Below are 24729 nucleotides of genomic sequence, written 5' to 3'. Positions count from 1 at the left end.
TCCCATCACATACCTGGTTGACGGTGTCCAGAAGGTAGATGCTGTACTCATTCCAACTCAACACCCAGCCTTCTCTGAAGAAACAGGAAACAAGCCCCAGGTGTTTCTCAGGGGAGCTGTAACTTCCCCTGTCGGAGGATTCCAGGCGTGGGTATAGCTCGAAAGGTGCAATTCCCCCAGCAAAGACGTCCTTTAAGATGAACGTGGCTTGAACAGTCCCATGGACATCAGCCTTCCACAGCCGGAGACCAGGCCGAGAGGCATACAGAGTTAGATCACTCTGCTTACACAATCCTGGTATAAAACAAGCACCAAATTTCCCAGTACTAAAATCAGAAGGAAAAAAAGAAAGAAAAGACCAGGCATGGACTGATTTAAAGCGATAAAGATATGTCAACCCCTGATACTAAATACAAGAATTTATTGGCTAAACCCAAATAATTGATGCTTTCCCTTGAGCACACAGCCTGGTTTCTCTGAACTATCAATGAGTATCCACTATGGTCCAGCCCCTGTGCCTGGCATTTTATCTCCCAACTCCCATTTAATCCTCGCAACAACTCCATGAGGCAAATATTATAACTTCTGACTTAAAAGAGGAAACCAAGGCAGAAGGCAACAAACCCAAGACTGCTCCTTGTTCTCCCTGTTCTGAAATTCTATTCCTGTTAACATGATTACTATGATTAACACCAATGTCCTGTTAAGTCTTTTATTTTTGGGGGGATGCCTACTGGGGATTGAACCAGGTTGTTTTAACCCTGAACAACATCCTCAGATCCTACTATTTTTATTTTGAGACAAGGTCTAAGTTGCTGAGGCTGGCCTCAAACTTGAGACACTCCTGCTTTAGCCTCCGGAGTCATTGGGATTACGGGTGTGGCCAATGTCTGAGTTCATGCCAATGTCCTAGATGAACAAATTTTATATCTAGGAGTACAACAACCCATCTATGCTGTTGCCCTTTCAGAGTTTCTTAAACTCATCAGAGGGACACAAGTTCCTTTTGAATCCCTGGGCTTTCTTTTTTTTTTTTTTTTTTGCTCCCCCCATTTTTAAAATTATGAAATATCTGACACTCACAAAAGAATACATATAATAAAATTTATGAAGCCTAATGGAAATGCTCACTCAGGAATCCAACTTAGGAAATCAGTCACTGGCCACACCACGAATGTACTCTGCCCCCAACATTTCCTGCCCATCTGCCCCAGCTGTGACCACTGGACTATATTTTGTGTGTATGGTTCCCTTGTTTAATCACATCCACATATCCCTACATAATGTATAATATAGTATTATCTTTCACTGTATTAAAAAATAATATGATTGGGCCTAGGGTTGTGGCTCAGTAGTAGAGCACTTGCCTAGCATGGGTAAGGTACTGAGTTCGATTCTCAGCACCGCATATAAATAAATGAGCAAAATAAAGGTCCATCAACAGGATATAAATCCCTGACACTAAAAAAGAATGTAAAAATTTGAGCACCCATTACCTGGTGCTCTTTAACAAGAGAGTGAATGAGTTACGGAGTGCTATATATCAGTGAAAGTAAATAAGCTCTACAGTTTCAATCAAGGATAAACCTTAGAAACATAAGGTTAAGTGAAAACAGAAAAGCAGGTAGTAATAGCATATAGGTAACATCATACTCCCCCCACTTCCCTCCATAAGAAGCATCCTCTCACCCAGGTGAGGCTCTTAGTCTCCACCTGCCTGCATCCCTCATGGCATTTACTGTGGCCCTAGCCTTGTCTCACTAACCAACTCCCTCTGCCAGCCCATTCGAGGGCAGAGGCTGGTCCCCACGTTTTCTCACAGCCCCATTTTTGCCTGCTGCCTGCACAGCAGCCATTCCCACACACTTGTTGAACGAAGCACTGCTTCCAGGGACAGGCAAGCCCAATGCCCTCCACAACTACCATCTAAGACAGCATATGACAGAAAGACAAACCTTAAAGACCCAAGAGGCAGAAACTTTTACCCTGTTGTCTCCCTTTTCTAAGGTTAAAAAAAATACCATTTCCTTTGAAAAGGGGAGATATTCCTTATTTCTCTATCCTGGATGAGTGTCTGGCACAGAGCACACCTTCAGTCAATGCAGCCAAAAAACCTGACCACACAACACCCAGCAGAGGTTCATAGAAGCACCCAGGTCTCTACCCAGGTCAGAGGGATAGGTCTCAGGAGAGTCTGCTGGGCACGTGACCCATGTGAAAGTGAACTGCTTTCAAATCTCCTTCTACTCTACCATCCTTCTAGGAGACAGTGCAGGAACACACTAGCAGGTGGGCCAGGACCAAGCACCAGGCAGAAGAGAAAGGTCCTGGCAGAGGGAGAGGCAGAACCCAGATCCACAGAGTCACACTTTTCTGAGGGACCCAGGATCAGTGGTGACCACTGCTACAGAAAGGCAGAGTGGATGGAATTCAGATGGCATTCAGCCTAGAAAACAAGCTGAAGGGGAGGTGGAGTGGGTCTCAATAGCTGAAGGGCCACCATGTAGAAAAGAGGATCAGCTTTCACTGTTCTGCTGCAAAGCATAGGACAGGGCTGTGAATGTGACCACAGAGCTGGCTGCACCCGGCTGACCTCACCCGGCCCCCCTGATAATACATCGCCGACGGCACCACCAGTCTTGGGGCTCTCACAAGGCCTGCCATTCTCCTCACTCTCCACAGGGCCAGCCTCAAAACCTCTTCCTGTTCACTGGCCGACTTCCTCCCTGCCCGGACAGACCCCTTTACTGAGGAAGAGAAAAGGAAGACATAAGAGTTCCTCCAACTCCCACCAGCCGGCCAACAACCGGCCTGTGCCAATACCCCTGCTCCCCACCCCGTCATGGCTTCCTGTTTCCTCCTCAAGGTAAGAAAAGGTCAGCTCCTTGGTTCTTTCTCCCCTTTCCCCTTTCACCCCCAAGCAAACTGGCTCTGAGCTGTTTTCTGGGCTTCGGTGGGAAGGTGAACTGTGGCTCACAGATTTGTCTGTCCATCTTTTCCCACTTGTCTGGTGTGATGGGAGACTTGGGCCTCATCCTTTCTTGCCGTCCTCCCTCCAGCAGACTAGTCACTGTCCTACTCAGCTAATCCCACTCATTGTGAATGCTGCAGGCCTATAGGAGTCTTCCCGGGCCCCAGGCTGGGAGAAGCCTGTTTAAACTCCTGTTGCCCCACAGCAGTCAGCAGGACCGACAGCAAGGCCCTCTCTGTGCTCCAGTTTTCACGGAGGAGCATGGCTATCCTCCTGCTTACTGGGCCAACCTGAGCCTGTCACTGCAGAGTGCTCCAGCAGCAGGAGCACAGAGGCACTCAGGAGACTGAATGCCTGGGGCTGTATGTGGCCAGGGCCAGGGCAGATTCAGACTATGTCACCCTGAGACCTGGCCCCAGAGGCAGGGCAGCTGTGCCTGAAGGTCACTGTAGCTCCCCACAAACAGTCCCTCCTCCCTTCTAACTCAGACAGGATGTCCTTGGCAGGCTTGGGCTGCCAGGAACCATACGGAACCCCAAACCAAGTGCCACTGGTCCACATCTGCAAATAGGAAATCCAAGAGACCTTAAAGCCACTCTGTCACAAGGCCCCACATTGACAGCAAGCTGTGTCCTGTGAGACTCACCTTTTCCTTGCCTGTGTTCCAATCTGCCTGACAGACTTCTCTTCAGTGTAGAAGAGCAGGCTTCTCTGCAAGGTGGAGATGAGCAGCACCTTCTGACTGTAGTCCAGCTGCACGATGGAGGACGGCTCCTCCAGCACCAGCTGGGAGTTGCAGGTGCCCTGCGGAGTCCAGCCAAACCTGTGCTCAGTGCTAGGCTGGCCAGGGGCCTCCCAAGACTGACACCCTTCCTGCCAGCGGCATTCAGGCCAACCCACACCTCACAATGACACCTAGCGGGTCTCTTCAGAGTCAGTGTCAACCCACTGCCGTGAAATTTGGAAGAGTCCTTCCTAATGAGAAAACAATCAGTGCTAACACGTTGGACAAGAAACACTTAAAATTGGTTGAATTTCTCATAAAATATTCTCTGTAAACAGTCAAAAAGAACCCATGAAGGGGCTGGGGATGTGGCTCAAGCGGTAGCGCGATCGCCTGGCATGCGTGCGGCCCGGGTTCGATCCTCAGCACCACATACAAAGATGTTGTGTCCGCCAAAAACTAAAAAATAAATATTAAAATTCTCTCTCTCTCTCTGTCTCTCTCTCTTTAAAAAAAAAAAAAAAGAAACCATGAAGATCTAACATAAAGATGTCACAATGTGCATATTATTTATCCTATCACAAGCACAATGGATGGGACTTTCTATAAAATTACTGTGACAACAATCAGCGCTCCTGTGGTACTCTCCCTCCACAGAGCTCGATGTAAAGTAAGCCCAGCTGAACAGCTCATGGAAAACAGAAGGCTAGAAAGAAGTTAAAACAGCATTAAATACATGAGATGGTATTAAAATAAGATGGTCCTTTCTACCCACACAGGGAAGAATTCTAGTAGGCATTTTATTGCTAATACAATCTATATTTTGTGGTGTTAAAAATCTGCTTCTCCAGGGGCTGGTATAGCTCAACTGGTAGATCACCTGCCTCACATGCACAAGGCCCTGGATTCAATACCCAGTACCACAAAAAATAATGATAAAATAAAAATAAATAGATAAAAACTTGACTTTTTTTTTTTTTTAAATCTTCTCAGGAGCTGGGGTTGTGACTCAGAGGTAGAGAGCCTACCTACCATGTCTGAGGCACCGGGTTCAATCCTCAGCACCACATAAAAAAATAAAAAAGAAAAGAAAGATATTGTCAACCTGTAACTAAAAAATAAATATTAAAAAAATAATCTGATTCTCTAGGAGCAATTCCAATTTGCCTAAGAAACACTGCCACACATCACAGACCTCTTTGGGGGTGAGCAGGGGCAGGGGTCAGTTTTAAGGGTAAAATTTACATACAGTAAAACTTGTCATTTTGGTATATAATGCTATCAATTTTGACAATTTGACTGCCACCACTATCAAGATGGAGAAATTTCAATTCTCCCTAAACACTAAGGACTCTGAAGGCAGATTCTTTTCCATAAAATAATTAGTTAGAATGTAGATTTATTTTCAGTTTTTAATTTAGCTTGTAATGGAACTGAGTAGACTATATTATATAAAACCACACATCCTCTCATGTCTTTTGTTTTTGGCAAATCTCATGAAATACTTGTATCTTAAAAATGTTTCAGCATGCTTATGGTCAATTTTTTCATTTACTGAGTGGTGAAGCATGGTGGCCTTCTCTCAGCTCCTCACCAATCTGCCCACAGGCACAGGTAGTGGAAGAATCTATAGTGGTAGTGGCAGGAAAGGACCTTCAGCACTCAGAACAATACACATTTCCACAGAGCAACAGTTTTCAAAAGGGACCGCTCTCAAGGGTCCGCCACTTTCATAGCAATACTAAGATGCTATTGCCCTTTCCACTGATGGTGCAGGAGCCACAGTGGGGAGAGCATCTGGAAGCTCAGCTCAAACCAAGGCAGTGGCACCAATCACTATCAGCAGTTACTATACCCTTCAGCACTGTGCACTCTCATCAAAACACCCAGTTCACTGAAGATCAACCTCTCTGATGTAGAAAAGTGCTCATCTCACTGTCTTTACCCTTAAGAGCAGGCACCTTTGTACTGGATGTGAGAATGGGGTGTACATGTGCAGTGCTTGTGCATATGGAAGTACAAGGTTCCTTTGAAGGACAGCACTTATGCCATGGCTGGAGTTGGGAGGTGAACCAAATGCTTTTTCACAGAACACCTTTCAACTTCAAATACTATAATTATTCAAATTTGGGTATTTGAAAGACATTTTCCTTTTTTAAAAAAATATTTTTAGTTGTAGATGGACACAACACCTTTGTTTATTTATTTATTTTTATGTGGTGCCGAGGATTGAACCCAGTGCTTCTCACATGCTAGACAAGTGCTCTACCATTGAGCTACAGCCCCAGACCAGGAAGACATTTTCTTAAGGAAAAAAAAAAAAAGCAAGCCTGTCACTTCAAAGAGGACAAGTGATAGTATTTACAACTTTCAAATGCAGATGAGAATCTTGAAAATCTGTTCCTGTGTCTGTGAACTAGACAAGTCTTGATGGCTAAAGACTTTTACGATCAGATTGATTATAATATTAACAAAGGTGGGTGCTTTTTTGATACTACATAATAAAATGAGTCAGCATCTGGAGGATGCACATTATCCTGTGAATCACTATTTCTGAAGTGACCAACACATGATGCTACAAAACCATGCACAGGTAAAAGATTCCATGAAGTGCAAGATAGACTTCTAGATTTTAATGAAATAGAGTGTGAAAAATTCATCTTTGTGGTTTCTTTCTTTCTTTCTTTTTTTAACAGATACAGCTTTTTAAAATATACACCTTTATTTTATTTATTCATTTTTATATAGTGCCGAAGATTGAACCCAGTTCCTCACACATGCCAGGCAAGCACTCCACCACTGAGCCACAACCCCAGCCCCTTATCCCTCTGGTTTCTGATTCCATTTTGTAACTACTCTTTAAAGAAACTCTCACGTGTCATGTGTAATTGTAACCTTTAAAGAACTACTGTTTGTCAATTTGTGGATATTATTAAAGAAGAATATCCACAATTAAATGAAAAGGCTATCAAAATACTCCTTCCATTTCCAACTACATGTCTGTTTGAGGTTGGATTTTCTTTATATACTCTTGACTCAATGGCAGCAGATTGAATAAAGAATCAACTGCCTTATTATTAAAAAGCCAGACATTAAAGAAATTTGTAAAAATAGAGAGCAATGCTACTTTCCTCATTAGTTTTGAAATTACATTTACAAAAATGTTTTAAACTATTATAATGTAAGGTTTATTATTTCAAAATATAGTTAATAAATGCTTTCCAATTCCTCAGTTGCAATTTCTAATGTGGTATGCTTGACATAATTGAAAGCTCTTTGGATAGACATTCTAAGAGCATAGAGGTTCTGAGACCAGAGAGCTTAAGAACTGTATGGAGTATGTGTAATAGGTCCGTTCTGGATGGGAGGGCCTGAAAGCTACTCAGCTGGTAACTGGTAACTTCTTGGAAATTCAGCACTGGGAATGAAGGCTACAAATGAGAAAAAGAAAGGACAGTAACACCAAGTAGTTCAGTCTAGTTGTCAGACCCAGGACAAAACAAATAAAACACAGGCCACTGGCCTTTGGAGAAGATCCTGGGTTGGAAGAGACACTGGGCCTGAGCTTATGCCCCTAGGCTGGTTACTGGTTCTACAGGATGAGAACACAACAACTCCAAGCACCCTTGTGACAAAGGTGAGGTGGAGCAGAGCACCTGCTGTTCCAACTCTTTCCCTTCCTGAGCATCTCCTCCCACGTGAGGTCATCTCACAGGCCAGGTCCTGCTCCAGGTAAGCTCTCTATCCAAGGAGACACTAACCTTGTTCACAGTTATGACTGGACAATGCTTCCTGTCACTTCTGCTTTCAAGGAACAGGGAATGACAACAGTTTCTTTTCTAAGTGGTCAGAACAAAGAGCAGAATGAAAAAGCAAATGTTTCACCAGAGTAGTGACAAGTTTTGGAGGACTTCAACGTATCCAAACAACACGTGGTGTCCCACAAATATGTATATTATTTATGTGTCACTTAAAAATAAAACAGAGTGACTGCTGCAGTAGGCCAACTCTTTAGTCACAGAAGTAGGAGCTCACTGGTAAAATCCATGAAAGAAAATGTGATAAATAACAATTGAGATTATAAAGGGACTATGATCAAGAATATAAGCTGACTAGTAAAATACAACTATAATCATTCCAAGTATTAGAAGGCATGAGCCAAGAACATTGATTTACCTGGTCTAGATCCAGAGAAGAATAGACAATTTTCCCTTTGTCATCTCCAGAGAACAATTTCATTCCATTGGGGCTCCAAGCCAGAGCAGTAATGCTATTTTTGTGAATACCAGTGACATCAAACCTCCGAAGCTATGAATAAACAATAAAAATACACACCAGGAAAAGAAAAGAATAAATGTTGTGACTGGGTTATGCGGACAGCACTGCTATTTATGTGGGAGCTGGTTTTCCCAGCCTGCTTTGCCACTCATAACCTGTATAAGGTTCCATCTGTCCACCTTCAAAACCCACAGAGAACACTCCAGGAGAATCAAGCAAAAATGGAAGTATCCACACGTACATACTTTGTGCCAAATGTTCAAGCAGCAACAAAAATGTAATCTACAAACAGCACAAAGTTATGCTTTTCTGAGAATAAATTTTTCTAGGTAGATGAAGGTTTCTATAAATTTTTTTGTTTTAGATGGACACAATATCTTTATTTATTTTTATGTGGTGCTGAGGATTGAACCCAGTGCCTTGCGCATACCAGGCCAGCATGCTACCACTTGAGCCACATCCCCAGCCCCAAAGGTTTCTAATTTTTAAAATCCATGAGGAATTTGCCACCAAATGAAGAAATGCTAAAATTATGAGCACCTACCTGTTTATTTCTCCCTGGCAATGAAGACACAAGTTGAAAAACCGCAACTCTCCCAGAGGCTGTGCCTGCTGCCACAAGGTCATCAAAGCAGCTCAGCAACTTCACAACAGTGATGGATTCTGTTTTCCCCTAGACAAGGAGATACACACAACAGAATCCGTGAGCAGACGGGCTTAAAGATGCAAAAGGAGGAAGACTATAACAAAAGGTACAAAAACCTTCATTCCAGGGATTCCTGACTAGAAATGATTGCAAGTTAGACAATTAAATCTGTTAAAAACCTTTTCCTTTCTAAAGTCCTGTTCCTGATTTTTTAAAATTATGTTAAAATTCACAGAAACTAAAATCACCGTAACCACCATCTGTAAGTGTATGTTTCACTGTACAACACATCCATGACGCTGTGCAGCTCCCACATTCCTTTCACTTTGTACAATGGAAGCCCATTCAACACGAATCTATTCCCTCTACCTCCCACTCCTCACAGCCATTGTCTAAGTAAAAGGTAATTTACAAATTAGGAGGTAATTTTTGTGAGTCACAATGTGTGGCAAGGGATTATTTATATCCAGAATTCATAGGAAATTCCTCAAACTCAATAAGAAGAAATGACTCAGTTAAAAAAATGGGCAGTGGATATGACATTTCTCCAGAAAAGATAAGCACATGAAAAGATATTCAACATCACTAAGCATTAGGGAAATAGTGGGATAGATACCACCTCACCCCCATTAGGGTATCTACTACCAAAAACCAAAACAGAAAAAAGCCAAGCAGGAAATAACAGGGTTGGCCAGGATGTGAGAAATTGGAACCTTTATGCATTGTTAGTGGGACACAAAATGGTGCAGCTGCTTTAGAAAACACCATGGTGGCTCCTCAAAACATTAGGGGTAAAATTACATATGATTCAGGAATTCCAGGTGGCTATCACCCGGTGGAAAACAGAGCTATATGCTAGCCTTATCAAAAATTGTTAGCCATAAGTGAGAGTTTATTTCAGGTCCATCTATTCATTTCATTGGTCTATATGTCTATCATTTTGGGGGGGTCATGGGATTGAACCCAGGGGTGCTTTATCATTGAGCCACATCCCCCAGCACTTTTTTACATTTTTCATTTTGAGACAGGGTCTCACTAAGTTGCTTAGGGCTTTGCTAAGTTGCTGAGTCTGGCCTCGAACTTATGATTCTCCTGCCTCAGTGATGTCTATCTTTACACCAATACCATACTGTCTTTAATTCAGTATGAGATCTCTAGCTTTGTTCTTTCTTTCTTTTTAGTTGCAGATATACACAACACCTTTTTTATTTTTTTATATAGTGCCAGGGATCAAACCCAGTGCCTCTTGCATGCTTGGCAAGTGCTCTACCACTGAACCACAACCCCAGCCTTAGCTTTGTTTTTCTTTTTCACAATTATTTAGGACACTAGGGGTCCCTTAAGAATTCATGTGAATTTGAGAACAGGTTTTTCTATTTCTGTAAACAATGTTGATATTTTATAGCAACTGTACTGTATTTCTAGATCACTTTAACAAATATGGAAACCTTAAGTCTTGCAATACAGGAACACAGGTTGTTTCTATTTATTCAGATCTTCTTCATTTTGGCTATATTTTGTACTTTTAATTGTATAAGACCGTCACCTCCTTGTTTAATTCCTAGATATCTTTTTTTTAAAAAGAAGATGCTATCTTAAGTGAAACTTTTAAAAAATTTCCTTCTCAGAATGAGTGTTTAAAAATATGATTTAATTTTGTGTGCTGACTTTACTTCTATCTTGAATTATTAGTTCTAACTATTTTTTGTGGGGAATTTTTTTGTGGTGCTGGGGTTGAACTCAGGGCCTCTAAGTCACCTCTCAAACCCTGTGATATCTTTCTCCATTCTTTCATCTGCAACCTATTTGTGTCTTTGAATCTAAAGCAAGTCTTTTGTACACAGCAAATAATTTGATCATTAAAAAAGATACATTCTGACAATATCTGTCTTTTGAATTTAATCAATTTGATAATATCTTTTGAACTTACATTTAAATAATTACTGGTTAGAAAGGATTTATTTCTGTCATTTTGTTATTTGTTTTGTTTAGTGCATTCTAACTTTTTGCCTCCTTTCCTGCATTACTGTTCTTCTTTTCTTTTGCCTTGTGGTACTGGGGATTGAACCCAGGGGTGTTCTACCTCTAACCTACATCCCTAGCCCTGTTTTTTGAGACGGTATCTCCCTAAATTGCTAAGGCAGGCTTTGACCTGTGATCCTCCTGCCTCAGCCTCCTGAGCTGCTGAGATTAAAGACATATGTCATGGTGCCTGGCTAAGCTCTGTCCACTTTTCTTTAAACATTTTTCTTTTTGTTCCTTAGACTTGATCATTTCAATCATTCTGCTTGAAGTTCATGAATTCCTTCTTCTGCTTGCTCAAATCTGCCTTTGAAACCCTCTTAAGTCAACTTTTTAATTTCAGTCATTGTTCTTTTCAGCTCTAGAACTTTATTGGTTTTCTCTTTCTTGATATTATCATTTCATTCATACATCATTTTCCAATCTTTCTCCATATCTTCCTTTAGTTTTTTGAGCTTTTTTTTTTTTTGTGGGTGTGTGTGTGTGTGTGTGGTGCTGGGGATTGAACCCAGGGCCTTATGCATGTGAGGCAAGCACTCTACCAATTGAGCTATATCCTCAGCCCCTATTTTTTAAGCTTTCTTTTTTTTTTTTGGTGGGGAGGTGGTACCAGGGATTGAACTCAGGGGCACTTGACCACTGAGCCACATCCCCAGCCGTATTTTGTATTTTATTAAAGACAGACTCTCATTGAGTTGCTTAGCACCTGGCTAAAATGCTGAGGCTGGCTTTGAACACGCAATCCTCCTGCCTCAGCCTCCTGAGCTGCTGGGATTACAGGCATGTGCCACCATACCCAGCTTTTTGAGCTTCTTTAAGATAACTGTTTTAAATCTTTGTCTAGGTCCATCATCTGTTTTTTCTGTATCTGTTGGTTTACTTTTCCCCTTTGGACACATTTTCCTGTTTCTTTGTATATCTGGTAATTTGTTTTTGAAAACTAGCATTTGAATCTAATAATATGGTCATTCAGAAAATCAGACTCTATATTTTTACACTGTTGGTGGGAGTATAAATTAGTACAACCACTGTGGAAATCAGTATGGAGATTCCTCAAAAGACTACCATATGGAACTACCATATGACCCAGCTATGCCACTCACGGGTATGTATCCTAAAGAATTAAAGTCAGCATGCTACAGTGATACATGCATACCTATGTTTAGAGCAGCACATTCACAACAGCCAAACTATGAAGCAGCCTAGGTATCCATCAATGGATAGATGGATAAAGAAAATGTGATGTATACATATACGCAGTAAAGTTTTATTCAGCCATAAAAAAATAAAAAATAAAAAAGAAGCAGCTGGACATCATGGCACATGCCTGTAATCCCAGTGGCCCAGAAGGCTGAAGCAGGAGGATCATGAGTCCAAAGCCAGCCTCTGCAACTTAGTGAGGCCCTAAGCAATTAGCAAGACTGACTCAAAATAAAATATAAAAAAGGGCTGGGGATATGGCTCAGTAGTTAAGTGCCCCTGGGTTCAAGCCCTGATACCAAAAAGAAAAAAAAAAAAAAAAGAAAGAAAGAAATCAGGGCATTTTCAGGAAAATGGGTGGAACTAGAGACCATTATGTTAAAGCAAATTAAGTCAAACTCAGAAGGGCAAGGGTCATATGTTTTCTCTCATATGTGGAAGCTAGAGAGGAAAAAACAAAGCTGAGGGTGGATCTCATGAAAAATCAAAGGGAGGGCTGGGGATGTGGCTCAAGCGGTAGCGCGCTTGCCTGGCATGCGTGCGGCCCGGGTTCGATCCTCAGAACCACATACCAACAAAGATGTTGTGTCCGCCGAGAACTAGAAAATAAATATTAAAAATTCTCTCTCTCTCTCTCTAAAAAAAAAAAAAAAAAAAAAAAAACAAAGGGAGATCAGTAGAGGAAAGGGACCAAGGAGTAGGAGCAGGGTGGGAAGGGGAAGGTGCTGTGGAGAGACACTGGCCAAATTGTATTGTTATAACGTGTGCATGTACAAATATGTAACAACAAATTCCCATCGTTTTGTACAAATTTTAATGTACCAATAAAAAATGTCAAAAATGAAAAAAAATCAAATTCTACTCTTTCCCCAAATTCTGCAGGTGTTGTTATTACTTTTGGTGTTGCCTGATTGTTGTTTTTCTTTTATTGTTTGCTGTTGTAAGCAGATTCTCTGCCAAAGGGCAGCCTGGTCTTCTCATATCTTTTCTGAGTCTACACTTTTTCTAGGACAGGAACACTTTCTTTTTTTTTTTTTGATTTCTTTTTCTGCTACTGGGGATCAAACTGAGGCACATCACCAACACTTTATATTTTTTGTTTTGAGACAGGATCTCATTAAGTTGCTGAGGCTAACCTTGAACTTTCAATCCTCCCGTCTCAGCCTCTGGAGTAGCTGGGATTATAAGTGGAGCCTGGCTACACAGTCATATTCTGATTTTCCTCTTATATGTAGTGCTTTGCAATGTTTCCACAGGCAAGACCTCATTTGGATGTGTATGGAGTAATGGTAAGATGACTATCCTATGTTGTACTCCAAATGAACCACAAAAGATGAAGATTCTAACAGAGTACTGCAGCTACTAAAGAGCCGTCTCCTCTGTGCAGGAGGTTGTCCTCTCCAACTGAACACACAGTTTTGGGAGGGATGCACGTAGAGCTGTGAGGTAGGAAGGTGACATGGGCCTTGTCAGCCAGATCACGCTCACATCTTCGATGACCTGTTTTTCAGTGTCTAGGCCCCAAAAGGGGAAAAAAGAGTAATATGAAGGGAGAAGGACACACTAGCTCTTAAATCCTCTAGACATCACTTCAGCTGGAGAGTCAGGGACATGTGACAACAGGGTGAAGTATAACAACAGCTATCCACCTTTTGGACACACCTCTGTGATCAGAAGTAGCAATCAGCATTCAGAGCATAGATCCCAAATATGGAGAAGACAAAGTATTATTAGCCCATCCTGGATCCTGGCACAAGTTATGTGCAAGATGTTCCAGAAACATGTGCACAAGTGTGTTTCATAGAGCTAAGAACAAGGGAAGAGCATCTGCTACTGTGCCAAGAGCTCAAAATGACGGAAATTAGCCACAATTTATCCTTCAAGCCTTCCCTGGAAATCACAAGCCTTAATAGATTCCAGAGTTCCAAAATAGTTACATCAGACACATTCTGCAGATGCAACTGCTAACTAGCAGGGGAGACAAATTACCAGTTGCTTCCTATCCACTATCTTCCCAGAATTCTTTTTTCTTGCTTGAGGATTTTTAATCTACAAAATAACAAAATTTTAAAACTCATTTCTAATGGAGAAAATGTTGATTAACAGTATGAATATGATGAGCTCTCATTAAGAGAGAATGAAAGAGCTACAAGAGGTGTACTTCCTGAACAACAAAAGCAAATACAGAGTCTGAAGTCGGAAGATCTGTTACAGAGTCAAGTCTACTGCATTCTGTGCCTCCCCAGGGGCAGTTTTCATCACTGTGCAGCAATGGCTGCCTGTGATCTACCTGTCTCACAGTCTCTCTGAGAGGACTAATAAGACACCTGAACACAATTTATAAATTGATTCCTGGCATTTTGGTTCTTAGATCAATAATTATATAAAATAACATTGACTTGACCTTCATAGGTTAGTTTATTTAAAAGAACATAAATGAGCAGCACACACAGATATTCAGGCTTACAGCCCATCTGAGTATTTTGTATTTTGAAATCATTCATTCAGAAAAATTGACCTTGCTAAGATATGTAGCAATGTCTCCCACACACCACTTTAATCACAGTTATCAATCTGCCAAACAGGTAAAAATACCCTCCCCATTCTGGATATCAAGTGAGCTCTACAGTTACATAAACTAAAGTAGGTCACAGTCCCAGCCTCTCACAGATCTGCCTCTGCAGACGTGCACATGAAGAGCTGCCTCCAGTGCGTGGGGTGGTGATGCCGAGCTCCCTTTCATCTAGTGCTCCAGAGCTTCCAGAATGTTTCCACCGGCTATAAATACATCTATTGCCAGATTAAGACACAGGTCAAGAGACCCTTGAGTCCTAAGCTATGGGAAGGAACAGAGGGATCCCCGAAGATTCCTGGTTCTGCCAGTGTTCTCAGTCAAGTGTTACTGATGACACTGCCTAGGAGTAGAGTGGAGGAGGGAGGGAGGGAGACCAGGCAGGACAATCAGCCAGCAGCCCATGGCAAGGAGTCGGGCTGGAGTTAACAAGGGCCTTAGAAGAGCAAAGTGGTAAACAGAATGTGCCACCAAGGCAGTGAAAACGTGACAAAGACCCCCACCCCAACCCTGTCAGAATGGAGATGGCAATAACAAAAACAGCACGATGACCACTCCTGTGTGTTCTCCTGCACCAGGCAACTTGTTGAGCACACTTCATGTGCTTTACTGAATCCAGAGACAGGAGGACAGGTGCTGCAGCTATCCTCATCACAAACTAGGAGCTGAGCTCCAAGATTTGTCTAAGGTAACACTGTGCAATTTGTCTAAGGTAACACTGCTAGTGAGAATCCAAAGTCAGGCTTCACACACAAGCACGACTCTTTCCAGGGGACCCGCTATGGCTCTGTGCTCTCTGCTTCTATGAGAGAGTCCAAAGGGCTTGCCGATGGACAGTTTGTGAGGCTTATGGAGGGTACGGAGACTGATAGCACTTCTGTAGTCTAGAGATGGATAACAGGACACCAAAGGTACCCTTAGCAGGATTCACTGACACTGCTTTGAAGCAGGAAGGACAAATAATATGTTTTAGATACATAGTCTTTTTTTAAAATTTATTTTTTAGTTGTAGTAGAACACAATACCTTTACTTATGTATTATTTTTATGTGGTGCTGAGGATCGAACCCATGGCTTTGCACGTGCTAGGCAAGCGCTCTACTACTGAACCACAACCCCAGCCCCTAGATACATAGTCTTAACACGGTAGCAAGAGGTTGACAAGAGAATACTTTCCCTGGGAATTTGTCACTGTAAAAAATCACCACATCAGGAATCAAAATGATCTATTAGCGCTCTTGCCATATCGAAGCACAAATTCAAAATGGCTGCATAATTTTTCTAAACAAATGCTTTCAAAATCAAAATTATCATTTAGGTAGGCAAGGAGCCTCAGTATCTTATTAGAAAGCACGTATTCAAGTGTAGTGCTTAAATATGTGCTTTCTAATAAACTAACATGCTTAATGCTTAGTTAAGATGGAAAAGACATTAAATCTGTGTACATATGTGTAGGAAAAAAATACAGTCCAACTAGGGCTTGGTCCTCTCTGCAATTCCAGGCATCCCCTGAGGGTTTTAAATATATCTCCTATGGATCAAGGAGGACTATGGTATATTGGTTTGTGTACCAAAAAACAGGACCCAAGATGGAATTACACAGGCAACACATCCATTAGGGAAACATTGATGAGAGGAAGAAGGAGAAGCACTCAGAAGAGGAAAGGAGACTGCCAGCTCAAGATGCAGGTCCATGACCTAAGGAGAAGGAAAGAAAAGGCTGAGTAGGTGAATCTCAGGTTCTAGTACAATTCAACGGACTTTTGGCCGAGTCAGTGGGGTTGCCTGGAGCCACAGGAATGTTCCTGCCATAGTGTCCCTGCTGTACGCAGTCAGTGGCAGGGAGCAACCGGTAAGTGCTGGGCTTTGGCCATGGCAGTTAGGGTACCATCAATTATGCTCCCATAGTAGGAGGCAATAATTAAAATTAGACATTGACAAAAAATCTTTTAAAGAGATAACATAGCCAGGTATGGTAGCACATATCTATTATCCCAGTGACTCAGGAGGCTGAGGCAGAAGCATTGCAAGTTTGAGGCTAGCTAGCTTCAGCAACTTAGCAAGACCCTAAGCAACTCAGTGAGATCCTGTCTCAAAATAAAAAAATAAAAAGGGCTGGGCATGTGGCTCAGTGGTTAAATGCCCCTGGGTTCAAACCCTGGTTAAAATAAAAGAAAAAGATAAAATATTCATTTTTTTTTAATGAGTGAATCAGGATTCATAATACCACTTTTAGCATACTCTAACCCTCAAGGCTCCACCATTAATAATTATTAATCTACCATTAATATCTTTTTAACACTTTATTTCATAAAATCAGACCATCATTTATTTATTTATTTATTTTTGATACTGGGGATTGAATCCAAGTGTGCTCTACCATCAAGCTACAGCCCAAGGCCTTTTTGTTTTTTGACAGAATCTTGTTAAGTTGCTTAGGACCTCACTAAGTTGCTGAGATTGGCACCAATGGTGGGATCCTCCCACCTCAGCCTTTCAAGTTCCTGGGATTATAGGTGTGAGCCACCACACCCAACCCAGTCCATCATTTAAAACACTATTTAACAATGATTTTTTAAAACTAAGCCAGTGTCATTAAAATACCAATTCAAGTCGGGCGGACGCAGTCAGCTCTGACAGGTACAGAGAAGAGACAGGCAGGAGAGCTTGCTGCCTATACAATGCCAATTGGCCAAATACAAAGTGTCTCACTGATAGTTTGTTTTCATTTTTAAAAAAGAAATAGACCATAAATACATGACTACAAATAGCATAACGTGTAAAGTCTGAACAGCTATGAGCACTCGTGGAGTTTGCCCCTGGCTTGGGAAAGGAACCATTCACAACACCTGGAAGCTCCCATGTGCCTCTCCCTAATGGCAGCCTCCCCAAAACCCTGTTCCGGAAGGATTGATTGTTCATAAGCTTTTATCCACAGCTTCACCCAACACATGTGCGCCCTTTAACACAGAAGTGAGTGGTTCTGCCTGACACTGTTCACACTTGTGTCAGCACACAAAGGGTCTGGTCTCCACTGACCTCACCCAGACACTGTCGTTTCTGGGTCCTGCACTTTATCAGCCCAGGGAGCTAATCTTATAATGATGCACCAGAGACTCCAGTCTAAGCCAAAATGTCAACAGCCACACAAACCGGAACACTCGCAGATATGACTCCTACCTGCTCCCTGCACTGGTCAGTCAGCAGAGGCAGCAAGTTTCAGGCCAAAAGCCACTCGGCAAGCAGGAAGCCATTTCTGGCCAAACAAGTTCCTGTCAGCAGACCTTGGGAAGGGTCCCATTGCAAAAGTCAAGGCAGCCTAGGCCTCTGCCCAGAGCCAGCCACTCCAGGGGTCACTGTTCCCTGCATCCCCACTAAACGGGTGGCTGGGCCTGAGTTTCCCAAGAGACACAACAGTCTATCCACTCATTCCTTCCATCACATTCTCTTCTCTTCTGTCTTCTGGCCTACATGATGTTCTTCTGTCTCTTCAGATGACCTTGCCTATCTCAGACCTCACCAAGAGTATGTTCATGCTTCTGCCTCCCTCATGTCCAGTTTCCTAGGGGACACATATTATTGCCTTCCTAGTGGCAACATAACTATCTCACACAGAAACCCAGTAAACAGAAAATTTAAGGAAAAGAATCTTGATTTGAAAAGCACCAGGAGTGATGTTCTGGACAACCCTCACCAGCAGGCTGGCATCGGTTACCCTCTCAGGCTCCTTGGCAGGCAGCATCTCCTCTACCCCCAGAAAAACCATGTCAGGACAAAGCGCTCTTGATGAGCAGACTCGTGGGAACTGTAAAGCCCAACAAAGCTTTCTTTTTGAGCTGCTTCTGCTGGATCAAAGTCAACCTTGAGCAGAAATTGCCACCATAGTAAATAACTAGTAGATCTGGAGTGTTTTTAAATATTTAAGAAAATCAAATAAGATAAAAATTCACAAGATTGTGTCAGTATTTTCCTTCTTTACTAACAAAGAACAACTGCTTCAAGTTTGAGTAATAACACAACCTTTAATGACCTGAAAGTTACATATAGTGTCTGCTTTTCTAGAATGCCTTTCTTGACTCTACAGTAAACCAGCAGAGAAGATGTTGCCGGAGTTGAAGGAAGGAGCCTGGCTGAGCTGTCACCAGAGAATTTCAAGGAGGATGAGAGACATGTGAAGAGGAAACACGCAGACTGCCAGCTGAAGCCCCAGCACTTGTGAGACGAACTTTCTTTCCAGGTGCTGGAGGTTGAACCTGGGCTGGCACACACTGGGCAAGCTCTACCACTGAGCTACTTCTCCAGCCCTAAGTGCTTTTGAAGTGCTGACAAAATTATCACATCAAGTAAGGCTGGCACTTAGCTTCATTTTCTTCTATATTCATGTCCAGCTGTCCACAGAATTTATTAAGAAAGACTTTATAATACAGATTGAACAGCCCTAATCCAAAAACCCAAAACCCATATACAAAAGCCAATGCAATGCTCAACAAATTTTGGGTTTTGGAGTATCTCGATTTTTGGATTTTCAGATTAGGGATGTTCAACCAGTAAAGTCTACATGACTTTTCCCTCCTCTGACAGTAGTTTTGTTTCACCTTCTTTTTTGACACATATTTCCCCTGAGTACAGAACACTGACCTGGTAATTCTCTCAGCATATCAGAAGGACACACTGCTGTCTTCTAGCCTCAGGGCTTCCGATGGGAAACCTGCATTATTCACATCCCTGCTTCCTGGCAGGTACACATAGCATGTTGCTCTTCTCCAGACCTTTTTAACATTTTCCCTTAACAGTCTTTAACAGTTTGATCACAGTGTCTCTAAGTATAGATTTCTTTGATTCATCCTGCTGGGGTTCATTGTCAGTTTTGTAAATCTTCTTTGTTAAGTGTTTAAAGTATTTGAGAGATTTCAGATACACTAAATTCATAGCTACAAAGATTAGTTGTGTAATGGTCCCTGTGTTCGAGGGAATGTGATCAGTCAAATCCATGAGATTTATGCAAAGAAAAGGAGCATTGGGAGTTCTAATTTTTATGCAAACACATTAATGCAAATTCCAGTATGCCCAAATTTGAACAAGGTGCTGCCAGTCAGTAACTTCCCAGTCTTGGGCAGCTTGGCTACACTCTGCCTCGGCTATCTTCCTAGTAAATGTAAATAATAATAACAGTGACTTCGTGGAATGTTTGTACAGATAATATGAGATAATATATATAAAGGTTTAAAATAATCCCTGGCATACAGTTAGGGCTACATGTGTGCTAACCATTTTCGTTATTTTTAAAACAAGCACAGAGTTAAAAAAAAAAAACTTTTGCCATCTAAAATTTAACACATTGAATGCTGATTAAAACTGAAGTGTCTGTATTCTCCTAAATACAAAAACCTTTTCTTAGAACATAAAAGCCTCTAACCACAGGCAGAACAGAGTCCCACAAGTTCTTGTGGTAAATATCAAACCTGATCATCTTTGAGCCTCAGAAAAGCTATGTACTCAATACAGATACTGACTAAATGGATGAATCAGATTACAGTCCATCAATACGTGGTGCCAACTGTACCATGGTCAAACAATGTCCCCACCAACATCGATAACACAGAGATGCCTGAGTCAACAACAGTGTAGAACATAGATTCTCAGGATAGGCACAAGGCATGCACAATTGTCATCCCAGCTACTCGGGAGGCCGAGGCAGGAGGATCCAATGTTCGCTACCAGCCTCTGCAACTTGGCAAGACTCTATATCAAAATAAAAAATAAAAGGGCTGGAGATGCAGCTCAGTAGTAGAGCACCCTGGGTCCAATCCCCAGTACTGCAAAAAAAAAAAGAATACAGACCACAGATTGGTTTAAGATGTACATAATCTGGCAATTCATTAATATTGACATAAATCCTTTTTCATGATAATATCATAGAATAACTAGAAATCATTCAAGTTAATTAGTGAGGGCACTTTGAGAATAAAACATTTAGGAAACAAATACCTATTTTCAACACTAAAATGCTCTTTTAAAATGATACAAGAGGGGGGCGTGTTGGCGTACACATGTAATCCCAGAGGTTCGGGAGGCTGAGGCAGGAGGATCACCAGTTCAAAGCCAGCCTCAGCAACAGTGAAGCAGTAAGTAACTCAATGAGACCCTGTCTCTAAATAAAATAAAAAATAGGGCTGGAGATGTGGCTCCGTGGTCGAGTGCCCCCGAGTTCAATCCTTTGTACCACAAAAATCAAAAAAGATGCAAGATTTTTTTGGAGACAGGAAAAAAGTTAAAAACAATGTTAAAAGTTAAAAACAACTCAATTAGGGCTGGGATTGTAGCTCAGTGATAGAGTGCTCGCCTAGCATGTGTGAGGCACTGGGTTCAATACTCAGCACTACATAAAAATAATAAAATAAAGGTATTGTGTCCACCTATAACTAAAAGGAAAAAAAAACTCAAAGATAGTTCTAAAGTATTGTTTGGGCAAAGTATGGAGCCTTATTCTAGCAAATTAGAATTACCCCTCCCAGAACATCAGTAGGTTAAACACCAGACACAGCGCAGGTAAAGATGCAAGAAAAGCAATTCTCACCTCAAAGTTGTACTTCTTCATCTGGCTGAGGTGCCTGCAGTACAGATAGAGCATGCCAATGCTGCTGCCCACTGCGATGTAGTCCTGGTTGGTATCGAGCGCTGTGAGGTAGACCATGATAGAGCGGAAACCCTTCTGAATCTTTGTGGGGATGGCATTGAGAAGATAGTACAAAGGGCAGAACTCTCTGAATGTAACAGGCTCCGATATTGATGCCATGGCCCAGGTTTCCAGAGACAACCTTCAGGCAGGAAGAGGAATGATGACTTATCATCTAGGGAAACCTAGGGGCTACAGAAGAATTACAGGTCTTTAATACCCATCCATACTGAAAAGAGGTAATTTCTAAACAGTAGGAACATGAAACTTTCAGGCAGGTAAAAATTATAGCTGGAGCTTAAATGGAGAAAGTAAAGGAGATGTTACTGAGATTATATTTGAGCATTTTAGTTCAAAATGTAATTCAATATGTACTTGCCTCTGTTTTTATGTTGTTCTCAAGTAGCTTAAGATTCAGACAGGAAGGCAATGAAAGAGTGAGACACAGAACCATAAATAATCAGGTGCTAATCCATGGGTCTCGATGAGATGAAGGAGAGATCAGTGTGGATTAAAGCAAATATAGAGAACATTTCATGGAAAAAATCCAGAACTTTGAAGCACAACAGGTTGGACAGATGCTTTGTACTAGAACAGTGAACCCATCCAGATGCAGAATTGTACTCCCTGTGTTAATGAGCTGGGAAGAACAGGTCCTACAGTGCCTACAGCCACCTTAGTGCCAGAAGCCTAGCACCTCACACCTGTGCCACAAGGAGCCCCAGGCCTCTTTGCATTCTGGATTCCAACCTTCCCTGAATCAAGATACTCTATCTTTATCCAGCACAACATGCTTAACAAGGTCACTCCTTAAATCTTTGCCCTACCCTAGAAAGCAGGTGGCATCATCCCGAACTTGTAGAAAAAGGTTCTGGGGGATGGAGGATCACAAGACTCAGCTGAGACTTGAATTTAGGTCTTTTCCAAGTCCTGGGTTCTTGCCAACTCAGTCACAGCTCTGATGGACAATCAGCAAGTAGAGAGAGATGCCCTGTGTCTGATTAGACCTGCAGGCATATTTCAGTATTTTTAGCTCTTCAAATTCTATAGGGTTTTTTTTGTTGTTGTTGTTTGTTTTGTTTGTACTGGGATTGAATGCAGGAGTGTTTTACCCCAATCCTTTTATTTTTTATTTTCAGATATGGTCTCATTAACTTGCTGAGACTAACCTCCATCTTGTGATTTTCCTGCCTCAACCTCCCAAGTGGCAGGGATTATAGGCATACGACACCCCATCTGGCTATACAATTTATTTTGAAAGTCTGGCTACAACACCAATAATTATTTGAATTGTTAAATTCTATGGCAGGCTGGTTTTGATAGCGTATGCATTTAAACCCATGACTCAAAAGGCTGAGGCAGGAGGATCACAAGTTCCAAGCCAGCCTCAGCAACTCAGCAAGGCCCTACACAATTTAGTGAGATGCTATTTCAAATAAAAAATAAGAGACTGGAGTTGTAGCCCAGTGGTAGAGTGATTGTCTAGCACATGTGAGGCACTGGGTTTGATCCTCGGCACCACATACATACATACATACATACATAAATAAATAAATAAATGTATTGTGTCCATCTACAACTAAAAAAAACTAACAATAAAGCTGGGCACGGTGGTGCATACCTGTAATCCCAGCAGCTCAGGAGGCTGAGATAGGAGAATCACCCGTTCAAAGCCAGCCTCAGCAATGGTAAGGCACTAAGCAACTCAGTGAGACCCTGTCTCTAAATAAAATACAAAATAGGGCTGGGAATGTGGCTCAGTGGTTGAGTGCCCCTGAGTTCAATCCCTGGTACCCACCCCCCAAAAAATAAATAATAAAACTTGGGGGGCTGGGGATGTGGCTCAAGCGGTAGCGTGCTCGCTTGGCATGCGTGCGGCCTGGGTTCGATCCTCAGCACCACATACCAACAAAGATGTTGTGTCCGCCGAGAACTAAAAAAAATAAATATTAAAAATTCTCTCTCTCTCTCTCTCTCTCTCTCTCTCTCTCTTTTTCTCTCTCTCTCCTCTCTCACTCTCACTCTTTCTTTAAAAAAAAAAAAAAAAAAACTTGGTGTGGTGGTGCATGCCTGGAATCCCAGAGACTCAGGAGGCTGAGGCAAGAAGATTTTAAGATCAGTCTCAGCAACGTAGTGAGGCCCTAAAAACCTTAGTGAAAAAAGAGCTGGGGATGTGGCTCAGTGGTTAAGTGCCTCTGGGTTCAATCACCAGTAACTCCCCCAAATTTTTAAAATAAAAAATAAATAGGGACTGGGGTTGTGATTCAATGGTAGAGCACTTGCCTAGTATGCATGAGGCACTGGGTTCGATTCTCAGCACCACATATAAATAAGTAAATAAAACAAAGGTCCATCAAAATCTAATAATTATAAAAAAAGAAATGGGGCTGAAAATGTGGCTCAGTGGGTTAAGTACCCCTGGGTTTAATCCTTAGTACTAAAAAGGAAAATTAACAAGTAAATAAATTCTATGGCAGAACAGAATGGGACTGAGAGAGTAATTTCATCTTCAAGATGAAATTCTGTCACTTCCCTGCTCCCATTCCTGCTAGATAACCAGTGCTCACAGGCTAAAGCCTAACCCAAACATGGACATTTTGACAAAAAGATGTCTCTAACTCCTCCCAGACCACTCTTCCATCCCCATTTTTGGTCCCAGCTGCAATGAACTATCCACCACAGACATCGAACACACAACAATCTACACATATTTGCAAAGTCCCTTTCCTCCCTTCCCCATTCACCGGTGTACATCCTAGGATATAGTCCTCCTCTATCAGAAAGTCTTCGAGACACCCTCAGATACTTTGTCCTTCTCTACTTTCCCAGAAATTTATGAGAACAGTTTTCACAAGGCCCCACCATTATCTGCTTTCTATTTCCTTCAATGAATTCTTCCTAGTCTTTACTTATGTCCTTTGGGTCTATATACTTTGTGGTGCTTCAAAAGACCAATAGAAAGTATAGTACAATCAACACTCAACCCATATTTGTTTATTATTAATTGCTCTCAAACATTATGCCAGATTTCCCCAAGTATGATAGTCCTAAATATAAGATAGTGTTAAAAATTCATGGGAATACTTTCATCCAAATCAAAGAACACATTCTTGTTAAAATGAACACACGTTTTGAACAACAGTTCACTTCTACCTCAACAATTCACAAAGACACTAACTACTACCTCCTGATTCTATCAAGCTCCCTGGGTATCACTATACCTAGAAATCTCTGCACGCTTGACGCCAAAGCTCATTTTCATTATGTGTATAAGGATTTCCTGATTTGCTCCTTATCTATCCAACTCAATTAATTACTCTGCTTGATGCCATTTTCTTCCTTTTCCCCCACTAAGTTACAGTAGCCATTTTGTCAAATTATATAGAGGCTAAAATAAGCTGACCTCCTCCTTAAACCTGAAGTGTTAACTTCTCTAAAAGAAAAACTGAAAACAAACTTAGGATGTAAAAAGATGATGTGGCTACAAAATAACTTAAACCTAGCCAAGCTTCTTCATAAATCCTGCAGAAGAAACTCTCTTATTCCATCTTGTCCATCACTGGTTTCCAAGTGGGTCATGAAACTCAAGTGGAGCAGACCCTATGGCAGCAGTTGATTCTCATACTGGAAAGTTCAAAGGC

The 24729-nt window shown here is 41.7% G+C and overlaps 1 protein-coding gene and 1 long non-coding RNA gene across 8 annotated transcripts in view; one reads left to right on the top strand and one right to left on the bottom strand.

Moving 5' to 3' along the window:
• The window catches only part of Tecpr2 (tectonin beta-propeller repeat containing 2), a 79791-nt gene that overhangs the window by 53556 nt on the left and 1506 nt on the right, over nt 1-24729 (bottom strand). For 3 of the 7 annotated variants that reach the window (XM_040273955.2, XM_040273957.2, XM_040273958.2), the window contains exons 2-6: nt 20990-21230; nt 8518-8646; nt 7872-8003; nt 3618-3775; nt 14-326 (exon numbers count right to left, since the gene is read on the bottom strand). In XM_040273955.2, coding sequence (XP_040129889.2) covers nt 14-326; nt 3618-3775; nt 7872-8003; nt 8518-8646; nt 20990-21208 — 951 coding nt within the window. In that variant the 5' untranslated portion in view covers nt 21209-21230. Of the gene's footprint in view, nt 1-13; nt 327-3617; nt 3776-4727; nt 4753-7871; nt 8004-8517; nt 8647-20989; nt 21281-24729 lie in introns of those variants that run through there. The other 4 variants (XM_005341003.5, XM_040273956.2, XM_021720671.3 and 1 more) reach the window with 4 other exon arrangements.
• LOC144377957 (uncharacterized) lies at nt 2471-4179 on the top strand. The gene is made up of 2 exons (XR_013439309.1): nt 2471-2866; nt 3652-4179. It is a non-coding gene; the product is annotated as an uncharacterized LOC144377957 (long non-coding RNA).

Source organism: Ictidomys tridecemlineatus, chromosome 5 (assembly GCF_052094955.1).
Source record: "Ictidomys tridecemlineatus isolate mIctTri1 chromosome 5, mIctTri1.hap1, whole genome shotgun sequence".
In the NCBI taxonomy this organism is placed as follows: domain Eukaryota; kingdom Metazoa; phylum Chordata; class Mammalia; order Rodentia; family Sciuridae; genus Ictidomys; species Ictidomys tridecemlineatus.
Note: the sequence above shows the minus strand (reverse complement) of the source record. Positions and strands in the feature narration are given on the sequence as shown.